At 43.1% G+C, this 12,500-nt stretch overlaps 1 protein-coding gene across 1 annotated transcript in view; it reads left to right on the top strand.

Moving 5' to 3' along the window:
* ryr2a (ryanodine receptor 2a (cardiac)) overlaps positions 1-12,494 on the top strand; it is a 100,413-nt gene extending 87,919 nt beyond the window's left edge. The window contains exons 85-104 of the mRNA XM_057359207.1: positions 1,183-1,271; positions 1,370-1,498; positions 1,585-1,689; positions 1,768-1,849; positions 2,247-3,553; positions 3,640-3,713; positions 3,785-3,938; positions 4,032-4,118; positions 5,098-5,322; positions 5,863-5,993; positions 6,634-6,676; positions 6,764-6,897; positions 7,226-7,286; positions 7,364-7,510; positions 7,621-7,755; positions 10,070-10,226; positions 11,035-11,099; positions 11,717-11,817; positions 11,934-11,985; positions 12,066-12,494. Of these exons, the coding sequence (XP_057215190.1) occupies positions 1,183-1,271; positions 1,370-1,498; positions 1,585-1,689; positions 1,768-1,849; positions 2,247-3,553; positions 3,640-3,713; positions 3,785-3,938; positions 4,032-4,118; positions 5,098-5,322; positions 5,863-5,993; positions 6,634-6,676; positions 6,764-6,897; positions 7,226-7,286; positions 7,364-7,510; positions 7,621-7,755; positions 10,070-10,226; positions 11,035-11,099; positions 11,717-11,817; positions 11,934-11,985; positions 12,066-12,161 (3,374 nt within the window). The 3' untranslated portion in view covers positions 12,162-12,494. The remainder of the gene's footprint in view (positions 1-1,182; positions 1,272-1,369; positions 1,499-1,584; positions 1,690-1,767; positions 1,850-2,246; positions 3,554-3,639; positions 3,714-3,784; positions 3,939-4,031; positions 4,119-5,097; positions 5,323-5,862; positions 5,994-6,633; positions 6,677-6,763; positions 6,898-7,225; positions 7,287-7,363; positions 7,511-7,620; positions 7,756-10,069; positions 10,227-11,034; positions 11,100-11,716; positions 11,818-11,933; positions 11,986-12,065) is intronic.
* The last annotated feature ends 6 nt before the right edge of the window (positions 12,495-12,500 follow it).

Below are 12,500 nucleotides of genomic sequence, written 5' to 3'. Positions count from 1 at the left end.
GTTATCTGAAACTTAACATCTGAAGTTTGAGACTTCTCCCCTCTGCTTTGAAGCTGAGGAGTCGTAAAATATCCAACAGAGAAACAAAAGGTTATCAAAACTCTCAGTGAGAGGTTTTGACTCTGGTCTTTTGATGATGGTATCAAGAAACCAGGAGAAAGGGCAGTGAAAGGGGTTGATGGCTCTTCTTTCAATGACTGACCATTTGGCTTATGCTAAATTCTCTACATGTAGGATATAGAAAGCAATCAGTAATAAGTTATTAAATACTTTTTGGAGAGAGTGATTTGTACAGTAATCTAATTACACTAATGAATACTAGTAACTAGTAATTAATTACTTTTTCAGAGTAACTTACCCAACACTGATTTTAAAGGGGTGCTGCAACGTTGTGTCATGCATTCTGACTTCTTTACACTGTTAAACGTGCTGTCTTCTCATGCTTAACATGGTCAACTTGTCAAAAAACGAGTTGGCCATATGACGTAGTATGTCTGTGCTCGACACACTCCCCCAGCGATCGTACAGGTTTCGGAAAGTTTTTTTCGCACATATAAAACTGTTTCGTAACAATTTTTCTTAGTCCCTTATTGGACAATTCTCCCGGAAAAGCATGCGGCAGCAAGGAGAGCAGGAGAAGGCGCATGCGCAGACGTCACTTTCACTTGTGTGCAGGAGAGAGAGAGAGAGAGCGCATACGTTCAGGTGAAGTTCAGGTGCTTGTTTGTTCACTGCATTTGGGTGATGAATGTTATATAAACGGTGGATATAACGCTGGATTTGGAGATGGTTTGAAACTGATATATGGAGCCGTCCCAGCGTTAAAGATGCCGGACATGAACCGCATGCGGTGAGTGAAACTGATGTCTGTGTTTTGTTGGCAATGGGTGCGCACGTGCTTTAGTTCCGCCTACCCCTCCCCCCCGCACGCGCCGTATGCTTTCGGAAATAATTCTACAGCTGTATCTGTCTTTTATAAATGTAATCAAACTAAATACTCTTCGAAGATATGAAGAATGCAATACTACTCTATAGGTACTCAAGATTAATATGAGATTGGCAGAAACCGCGTGTGTTAGGGCCGCTTTAAATGTGTGTTGTGCAGTTTTGTCGTGTCTTACAGTGTGTAGTAAACTTCACATCGCTGTTGTGTTGAGTTTTTGTGATCTGTCTGTACATCAGATTTTCAGAACTACCTGCGAACACAGACAGGTAACAACACAACAGTCAACATCATCATCTCTACAGTAGATTATCTGCTGAGAGTACAGGTGAGAGGTTTCTTCATCAGGACCATGTGACGATCACGATCTGATGACACACAACTGACACACGTCTACTGTGTGTGTGTGTGTGTGTGTGCTTTCAGGAGTCCATCAGTGATTTCTACTGGTATTATTCTGGGAAAGACGTCATCGATGAACAAGGCCAGAGGAATTTCTCTAAAGCCATCAATGTGGCCAAACAGGTGTTCAACACACTGACGGAGTATATTCAGGTAAATGAAGCTCTGCTGCCGCGTCTGTGTGTGTGTGAGAGAGAGATGATGTGTAACAAACGTGTGATGATGATGGGTTTCCTCAGGGTCCCTGCACGGGGAATCAACAGAGTCTGGCTCACAGTCGTCTGTGGGATGCTGTCGTTGGATTTCTACACGTTTTCGCACACATGCAGATGAAGCTGTCACAGGTACATCCACAATCCAAACAAATCCAATCAAACATGGAGAAAACAATGTTGAGTGAACGTGTCGTTTTCATTCTGAAGGATTCAAGTCAAATCGAGCTGTTAAAGGAGCTGATGGATCTTCAGAAGGATATGGTTGTCATGCTCTTGTCCATGTTAGAAGGTGAGATTGTTTGATTATGAGAAATGCATTGCTGTTTTTCACGTAAGGGATAATCCACAGCCAGCCGTGCGTTAAAGGGTTTTAATGCACGACGTGGAGGCCAAGAACCACTTGACGCGAAGCGCATTAAAATCCTTTAACGCACGGCTAGCTGTGGATTATCTCACTTATACCACGGTCATTTGCCAAGTTAAATCTTTTATTGATGTTTACAGTGAAATTTTATATCAAACAGGTGAAAATGACAGTGATTTTGTCAGTTAAATTTCAAATGTAATCAAACTGACTGGAGCTACCTGTGCGTTAAAGGGTTTTAATGCACACCTTCCAGCCAATCAGAATCCAGTATTCAAACAGACCATGGTATAATGGAATAATAATTTGTCTGTGTGTTCAGGAAATGTTGTGAACGGGACCATTGGAAAGCAGATGGTGGATATGTTAGTGGAGTCGTCCAACAACGTTGAGATGATCCTGAAGTTCTTTGACATGTTCCTCAAACTGAAAGATTTGACATCATCAGATGCCTTCAAAGAGTACGACCTCGACGGCAAAGGCGTCATCTCCAAGAGAGATTTTCATAAAGCCATGGAGAGCCACAAACATTACACCCAATCTGAGACCGAGTTCCTCCTGTCGTGTGCAGAAACGGACGAAAACGAACTCTTAGATTATGAAGAGTTTGTCGAGCGCTTCCACGAACCGGCCAAAGACATCGGCTTCAACGTGGCCGTCCTTCTCACCAACCTCTCCGAACACATGCCGCACGACTCTCGACTCCAGACGTTCCTGGAGCTGGCCGAGAGCGTGCTGAATTATTTCCAGCCGTATCTGGGCCGGATCGAGATCATGGGCAGCGCCAAGCGCATCGAACGTGTGTATTTCGAGATCAGCGAGTCCAGCCGCACGCAGTGGGAGAAGCCGCAGGTCAAAGAGTCCAAACGTCAGTTCATCTTCGATGTGGTCAACGAGGGAGGCGAGAAAGAGAAAATGGAGCTCTTCGTGAACTTCTGCGAGGACACCATCTTTGAGATGCAGCTGGCCGCTCGGATGTCGGACGCCGGCGAACGCTCGGCCAGCAAAGAGGACAGCGAGAGAGAGAAACCGGAGGAGGAGAGTCCCGAGATGGGTTTCTTCTCCATCGCCACCGTGAGGACGGCTCTGTTCGCTCTGCGATACAACGTCATCATGCTGATGAAGGTTCTGTCCATGAAGAGCATCAAGAAACAGGTGAAGAAAGCCAAGAAGATGACGGTGAAGGACATGGTGACGGCGCTGGCGTCTTTCTACTGGAGCGTCCTGCTGGGTCTCCTGCACTTCACCTTCAGCGTCGCTCGAGGATTCTTCCGCATCGTGTACAACAGTTTTCTGGGAGGGTGTCTGGTGGAGGGCGCCAAGACCATGAAGGTGTCCGAGCTCCTGGCCAACATGCCCGATCCCACGCAAGACGAAGTGAGAGGAGAGACGGAGGAGGGCGAGAAGAAACCTGCGGATAGAACCTCGCCTGAAGAAGACCTGGCTGATCTGACGGTGGCGGCGGACGACACGGATCTTCTGTCGGATATATTTGGTTTGGATCTGAAGAGAGAAGGCGGACAGTATAAACTCATGCCTCACAATCCCAACGCCAGCCTCACCGATCTGCTCAACGCACCCGTTCCACCTCCGGCCGCACCGTCACCTGAAGTCCGCCGGAGACACCAGGTACAGCAAACGCCAAACCGTACGTGACTGTTCAGCTGTGTGAGTTTGATCAAAATCATCTTGCTTTGTGTTGCTCTTTCTCTCAGACCAAGAGCTCCTCATCTTCAGCAGAGAACAATGAGATTACGGAAGACACCAAATCTGTGCCCGAGAAAGCCCAGTAAGTGGCCAGAAATGATCGTTCTGTTCTAACGCCGGTCTATCCGTGACGTTTCTCATTGTTTCTCACAGAGGTGAAAATGGAAAGAAGACCCAGAAGAAGAAGAAGGAGGAGGATGAGGAGGTGAAGCGTAAAGTACGACTTCATTACAGCAGATCAGATGAGCCGGATCTTCATGAGTCTGCATTCTGGAAGAAGATCATCGCTTATCAACGCAAACTTCTGGTCTGAACTCCTCCTCACGTCATCTCATCATAAACACGCAGTACTGAATGTACCACATAGAATCTCTACAGCCGTGTGTTTTCTCTCCTGTAGAATTATTTCGCGCGGAATTTCTACAACATGAGAATGTTGGCTCTGTTCGTGGCGTTTGCCATCAACTTCATTCTGCTGTTTTACAAGGTAATTCACACACGAAACCGTCATGTAGTTGTGTTTTAACTCATCTCACGCTACACACATGAATGAGACTTGAAATCCTGAGGACTTGTGTGTCCAGACGTTTGACTTTTCATCGAGCATCACTCACATTGAGTTATAGTGTTTGTTTAGTAATATTGTATTACAGTATGTTATCGAAGTAAACATTATGCAATTAAATTAGTCATTTGTAAACACATTACATTATAAATATATACAGCATATATTTCTATGGCTCTAAATTGCATTGCAAAGCAGTGCTACCTCAGCATTGACACTGGAACCGCTATGGGGTCGAATTTGTTTTTTTTTCAATGAAATATCCATTGACTTTTACTAAAATTGTGTTATTTACAATCCCCTGTTGATAAAAATGGATAAAACCAAATGAAAAAGCTGTGCATTTATACCGTTAAGCGCCGGGTCAGATTTACCTCGTGCCTTTATTTTTGATGATTACCCCATGTTTTGTTCTCTTGTCCGACTCATAAATGATAAACTAAACAAAGGAATAATTCTTTAGGTGAAACTGTACGCTTGAATATGTTGTTGCATCGATTATTTCACCACTAAGAAAAGTGACTTTCATAAAACAACAGAGTTGATGACTAAAACGAGTCATTTCGTGTCTCGTGACATCACTTTGGGATGACGGTCACGTAAAACAGTGACATGATGAGTTTTTAGCCAGCAAAACAATATTCATGTGCAGGGCTAAATTGTACTCGCTGGCGGTTTTAGACATACAGCGAACTCTGGCGGTTCTAGTATTAAGCTGTCTGTAATCTTAAAACACGCAGAATTGTAAATAGTTTATTCACTCTTCTTTAGTAATGTGTTGTGTAAAAGTTCTATGCCAATCATTGTGTGTTGAGGTGATGTGATGCTCACGATGGGCTTCTTTTGAGTCCAGTTTGTTTCTGATGACGGATAAAGAGGCTGTTTGTGTGATTGTGGGAAGGTGTCGACGTCTTCAGCGGTCTCTGAGGGGAAGGACGTGATGTTCAGCGGTACATCAGACACCAGCGTTCCGTGGGATCCTCTGGGATCCTCCAGCAGTCCACCCGTCACTGTTCACTTCGTTCTGGAGGAGAGCAGCGGGTACATGGAGCCCACCCTCAGGATTCTGGCCATTCTACACACCGTCATCTCTTTCTTCTGTATCATCGGCTACTATTGTTTAAAGGTGTGTCCTCACAAACATCTCACCATATCAGAGAGTCTCGTCTGTGTCGTGAGAGTTTGAGAAGAGACACGTCAGCAATGTGTCAAACTGAGCTCAGATGTGTCTCGTCTGCAGTCCAAAGTCGATATGATTGAAGATCTCAAAACATTTCTCGTCACATTGACTTTCATTTACACCTCCAGACTCTTCGTGTGTCCGCACGATTATACTCTCATCTGATTCTTAAACCAAAGTCTCCTGAGCCATGAAAGAGCAACATCTGAGCAATCATAGTTTGCGTCTTCGATCACGTGGATTTGTGTCAGAATGTGCATTGTCAATGTTAGAAGATATGGGAAGCTTTTGTTGGTATTGTTTGTGTTCAGTGTACATGTTTCCAGAAGATTCTTCACAATGTTATTCACTCACAGTATGGGAAATAATGAAAGCTCGACAGACGTTTTTCATTCGTGATGATAAAGTGCAATTATTCAAACCCATGAAAGATGGAATGGCCGGCGGGTTTGAATGTGTGTGTGTGTGTGTGTGTGTGTCCGGCAGGTTCCTCTGGTGATATTTAAGCGTGAGAAGGAGGTGGCCAGAAAGCTGGAGTTTGATGGTCTGTACATCACCGAACAGCCGTCAGAAGATGATATTAAAGGTCAATGGGACAGACTGGTCATTAACACTCAGTGAGTCACGCCGTCATTTTATTATCTCATGATGAGCTAATGAAAGATGATATTAAGAGTAATGTACAGCCTCACGTTATCGTCAGCAATACTAGCATCTTTACCCATGAGAAATATCTGCCTGTGGACTCATGAAAATAATATTGCTGTGTATTATTCTTATCCCATCGGCATTTCCTTGTTTTGAGTGCAACTGTAATTTCATCTGGTCCAGAATGATTGAACACTGTGAGGTGATGTAAAGTTTTGATTCCTCCGGTGTAAACGGTCACATCTGCTGGTAATATGTGTTAGTGTGTTTAGTGTCAAATTCATTTGATCAGAAACATGATTGTCTGACATATTTACCTTCGGTGACGGCTAAATAAGAACACCGTGTTTAGAACAGCAGACACAGAATAATGGAAGGCAAGTGTTGGTCTTTTGATGATGCATCATGGGAAAATAAACCTGTGTGTTCTGACACAATCTTTGTAGTATTGATAAATTCACACAATAATAAAATACAAATGAATTTTAAAATGCTTTACATTATTGGCACACATTAAATGACCTTGGATTGGAGTTCGGGCAGACTTGCATTGTTTATACAGTTTTTCGAGTTCCTGTGCTAAAGATGAATGTTCTCTGTGTCTCTCAGGTCCTTCCCAAACAATTACTGGGATAAATTTGTGAAGAGGAAGGTAAATGAGATGGTACAAACGCGCACCGAGTGAACGGTGAAGAGTTATGAGAGATAAATCCTGGTATCGTCTGAATCTGTGTTGTAGGTGATGGATAAGTACGGAGAGTTTTATGGTCATGATCGGATCAGTGAGCTGCTCGGGATGGATAAAGCCGCTCTGGACTTCAGCGACGCTCACAAGAAGAAGAAACCAAAGAGAGACGGATCACTGGCAGCAGTGTGAGTGTCTCTCGGCGTCCTGTAGGGGGCGGTCGTGTCTCAAACTTTTTCTACGTATCTTTTTGCGGCCCCCCAAATGAAAATGTACAATCTTAATCTTAGAATTTGAATTCAACCAAAAGCATGTTCAGTTAGACAATGCTGGAACATCAATACTTTTGGTTGGTGGTCTTATTTTTCTGATGTTTGATTGCATAAAATCTATGATCATTTTCTATATTTCATCAAATGCCCCGTGGATCCATCTCGGAGCCCCCCGGGGAGGCACGGCCCCCATTTTGAGAACCACTGCTCTATGAGATGTGAAGTGATGCTTTTCTCTTTTCAGACTGAACTCCATCGATGTGAAGTATCAGATTTGGAAGTTAGGAGTGGTCTTCACAGATAATGTAAGTAATTCCTCTTTCTATCCGTCTGTTGGTCTCGAGTGAGTCCTGTCAGATATTCACAGGTTTGTGTGTTTCAGTCTTTTCTGTATCTGGCCTGGTACATGAGCATGTCTATTCTGGGACACTACAATAATTTCTTCTTCGCTGCTCATCTGTTGGACATCGCCATGGGCTTTAAGACCCTGAGGACCATCCTGTCGTCTGTCACACACAACGGCAAACAGGTAACATCTCAACCTGACATCATTATTGAGATCTCCTCTTCACACAAACTCATAAAGACCACCGCACACACCTCCACACGTGATGTGTGTGTGTGTGTGCGTGTGTGTAGTTGGTCCTGACCGTAGGTCTGCTGGCGGTTGTGGTTTATCTCTACACTGTGGTGGCTTTCAACTTCTTCCGTAAGTTCTACAACAAGAGTGAAGATGGAGAATCTCCAGACATGAAGTGTGACGACATGCTGACGGTGAGAAAGCAGAAATATCATTAGTGGTTGTGGTTCAGTATCGTGTTGAATACAAGAACATGTTTGTCATTTCAGCTGTGACGTCAGCTTCTTATGACTTTATTACTGTAGTTCAGACAATCTGCCTCCATTGACCTTTGACCTTCACCCTGTGATATTTAAATGTGATGTGCTGCTGTGCTCGGGGGTGTTGCTCTTTTAATTGGTGTCATGAGATGAGGGCATCGCTGCTCTGATGGTTTATTTGTTGTTGCCAAGCACAAACGACCGGACGATCATTAGAAGCGCTCGATTAGAACAACAATGTCATTAACTCCACAACATTAAACGCATCAACACACACACACAGAGAGAGATCTTCTGATTCACTGAAATGATCAAGTACGATCAACAACACTTGTCATATATCTTCTGTGCTTTAAAGTCCCGGTGAATTTAAAAACGACAATTCTTGTTTTTTCTTGAAATATTGCAGCGTTTATTGTAAATAGTTGATCAGTGTGGGCCGTTCTCTTTTTAAAAATCGTGTGCACTCATCATCTTTAGTTAAAATCTGTTAACGCCCTTCCTTCCTGTAATGACTATCCATCTTAAATGACGTAAGTTAGACGGCTTGGGCGGAGCATCTGTTAACTCCGGATCACAGGGACTTTAAATCACATTCATCCAATCAAAAACTGATTTACAGGGTGAATGTTTCTCCATATTTAGAATGATGATGATGATGATCTCTCCACACACACACACCTTGTTTTCATATTTTTGGTCCTGGCTGAGATAAGTAGAATTGGGGAGGGGCCACATGTAGGGCTTGGTCATGTGTAGGGTTAGGTATAAAAAAACATGGAACAAAATATTTTTTAGTGACTTTGTGTATGTTTTGTGCACAGTGTTGTCTTCCCTCAACAAACTTGTGTGTGTGTATCATCTTGAACAGCTAAGGTGTTGTGTATGTTGCTAACTGTCTGTTTTTTGATTGTGTTTATGTGAAGGTCAGTGAGGTGTTGAGATGTTTGCTGAGAGCTTTATAAGGATGTGTGTGTGCGTGTGTGTGTGCGTGTGTGTGTGCGTGTGTGTGTGCGTGTGTGTGTGTGGGTGCATGTGAGCGCGTGTGTGTGTGTGTGTGGGTGCATGTGAGCGCGTGTGTGTGTGTGTGTATGTGTGTGTGTGTGTGTGTGTGTGTGTGTGTGTGTGTGTTAATAAGGAATGTAAAGTTATCTTCACTATCAGAAAACCACATACAGCACTCATTCAATATACTGTACATATATTCGCAAATACAGGGACTATACTATATGGCAATTCCATGGAAAGTGGACTTTTTGTCACATTCACAATGTCAATAAAATGCTATGGTATCTGTATGATAATGACTATACCAGGGTTTGTGCAAAACATTCTAACAATACTATGCTTGCTCATGTTCCGTCACATCCATAACCTGGAATTGTCCCTATATGGTATGCTATGATGTGTGTGTGTGTGTGTGCGTGTGTGTGTGTGTGGGTGCGTGTGAGCGCGCGCGCGCGTGTGTGTGTGTGGGTGCGTGTGAGCGCGCGCGCGCGTGTGCGTGTGTGGGTGCATGTGAGCGCGTGTGTGTGTGCGTGTGCGTGTGTGGGTGCATGTGAGCGCGTGTGTGTGCGTGTGTGGGTGCATGTGAGCGCGTGTGTGTGTGCATGTGTGGGTGCATGTGAACGTGTGTGTGTGCATGTGTGCATGTGTGCGTGCGTGCGTGTGTGTGTGTGTGAGCTTTAATCCGCTCGGAAGCAGCCATCCGTAGAATTCCATTTCTAGATCTTTTCTTTGGCCTTTGTCTTTCTCTCAGTTTCTCCCGCTGTCTGTCTCTCCTAATAAGGGAAGACAGTTTGATGGCAGAGGAAGTTTTTTGTCATGAGCAGCAGACAGACGGATGTAAACTCCAGCACATTCACTTTCTCTCTTTGTGTTTGTGTTGTGTGTTTATAGATATGAACGGCTTCAGTTAAATGTGATTTATTGTCATTTTAGCATGAATGAGGAGTGAGATGAAAACCCTCTTTACCGTAGTGAAATCGTCTAGCTTATATGTTTTTAGAGATTGTGTAAATAAGTTTAATGTTCAATACCTTACATGAAGTTGTCAAACAGACAACCTGTTGCCTGTTGTATTAATCTGTGATGTGTGTGGATCACTGTTTTACAGCTTAAAATTCAGTTAGTCCAATCAGAATTTAGAGTTTTATCCTTTCAGAACATTTATAGTTTCAAAATAATATTTAGATTCTGTTAAATAAAAAAACAACCACTTCTCACGTGTGTGTGTGTGTGTGTGCAGTGTTATATGTTCCACATGTATGTTGGCGTTCGGGCTGGCGGTGGGATCGGTGATCAGATCGAAGATCCAGCCGGGGATGAGTACGAGATCTATCGCATCATCTTTGACATCACCTTCTTCTTCTTCGTCATAGTCATCCTCCTGGCCATCATACAAGGTGTGTGTGTGTTGTGTGTGTGTGTGTGTGTGTGTGTGTGTGTGTGTGTGTGCGTACGTACGTGTGCGTTTGTGTGTGTGTGTGTGTGTGTGATGATGTGTTGTGTTTGTGACTTTCTGAAGTATCTCGTGTGTGCGTGCGCGTGTGTGAAGGGTAAACCCTACGTTATGGGGACATAATGTCCCCACAAAGATGGCAATATCCAAAACCCTTGTCCTTGTGGGGACATTTTTTGGTCCCCATGAGGAAACAAGCTTATAAATCATACAGAATGAACTTTAGTGAAAATGTAAAAGAGCAGACAGTTGTGTGTGATTGTTAGGGTTAGGGGGAGGGAATATGAGATACAGTTTGTACAGTATAAACACCATTGTGTCTATGGAATGTCCCCATAAAACATGGAAACTGGTTGTTTCCAAGTTGGGTCAGTTGTATATCCCGAGTGGGACCTAAACCTGAATACAAACCAACCACATGGGGACTCGTTGTCACTGTGGGGACCAAAATTGAGGTCTCAGGGGCACAAATAGCTATAAATTGTACAGAACAATATTTTTTACAAATCTATAAAATGCAGATGTTCTATGATCTAGTTTAGGGATGGGTAGGATAGGGATAGGAAACTATAGTTTGTACCAGTATAAAACATTATCGCCTATGGACTGTCCCCACGGGATAATTAAACCAACGTGTGTGTGCGTGCGTGTGTGTTGTGTGGCTGTGCGTGCGTGCGTGCGTGCTGGTGTGATGACTTTCTGTATGTTTGTGATTTTCTGAAGTCTCATGTTTGTTTGTTTGTGTGTTTCAGGTCTTATTATTGATGCATTTGGTGAGTTAAGAGACCAACAAGAGCAGGTGAAAGAAGACATGGAGGTGAGACCACCATAAAGTCAATTATCATTACATCAAACTCTAATTACCTCTGTGGTGTGTACTTTATGTATTCATACGTGTTCTGCATAATTCATGTCTAAATGAAGTGAATTCTGAAGACGGATTGATTTCTTTTACAAAGAGTTGAGAATTAGAGAGAAATATGTGTGTGTGTGTGTGTGTGTGTGTGTGTGTGTGTGTGTGTGTGTGTGTGTGTGTGTGTGTGTGTGTGTGTGTGTGTGTGTGTGTGTGTGTGTGTGTGTGTTTTTGCTGTTTGCTATATTAACAAATAAATGATCAAATATATGAGACATGGTTAACATGGACTTGATGACATTAAAAATGATTTGATTCTGGGACTTCAGTCATTAAACTTCAAACCTTCCATCCAAATTATGAATGAGATGTTTCTAAAAAAGCAGTGTTGTGTCATGTCTATAAAACTAATATTATTATAGTAAATTCTATAGTAAACGTTACACAAACATCTTTTCAACAGTATTCTGAATTCACCCTTCAGAGGTTCATATTGAACTGGCGTTGTTTTCATGACAGTATATGTAATATTTGCTTATCATTGTTGTGGTTAAATAATCATATTATCTCTCTCCTCACAGACTAAATGTTTCATCTGTGGAATTGGAAATGATTATTTTGACACAGTTCCACACGGCTTTGAAACCCACACGCTACAGGAACACAACCTGGCCAACTATCTGTGAGTCCTGCACGAGCACATCTGAGATCTACGTCAAGTCACTGAACAGTTGCAATATTTTGGTTCTTTAAATTCACCCAAATCTGTTTTAAACATCTGTGTCTGTTTGTTTCCAGATTTTTCTTTATGTATCTCATCAACAAAGATGAAACAGAGCACACAGGCCAGGTAAAACTCTCTCTCTCTCTCTCTTTATGATTTGTGATGTTTAGTTCTACTGTTGACGTCAGATTCACGTTTGTCTTTAGGAGTCATACGTTTGGAAAATGTACCAGGAACGCTGCTGGGAATTCTTTCCAGCTGGCGACTGTTTCCGGAAACAATACGAGGACCAGCTGAATTAAAACACACGCACACACACACACTGTTGAGGACGACTGGGTTTGTTTCACAGCGTTTCTCGGTCAGCTGCAGTGAACCTGCGGTTGAGCAGCGATGTGAGCGGGAAACTTCAACGCTTCTTCATTTCATTTCTTTAAAATTCAAAGACTTTATGAAGAGGAGGGGAACTGATGAAGGACACAGAGGATGATGATGGTGGTCTTCTGTGGGGCCGAATGTTGAATGTTTCTTGTGATGGGGATTCAGTGCCTTACCATGAGAAAGAGGAGCTATGCAAGACGATAAAGACACCCTGGATGAGAGAGAGAGAGAGAGAGAGAGAGAGAGAGAGAGAGAGAGAG

Source organism: Triplophysa rosa, linkage group LG18 (assembly GCF_024868665.1).
Source record: "Triplophysa rosa linkage group LG18, Trosa_1v2, whole genome shotgun sequence".
Lineage (NCBI taxonomy): Eukaryota > Metazoa > Chordata > Actinopteri > Cypriniformes > Nemacheilidae > Triplophysa > Triplophysa rosa.
The sequence above is the reverse complement of the archived record's forward strand: the minus strand, read 5'-3'. Positions and strand labels throughout refer to the sequence as shown.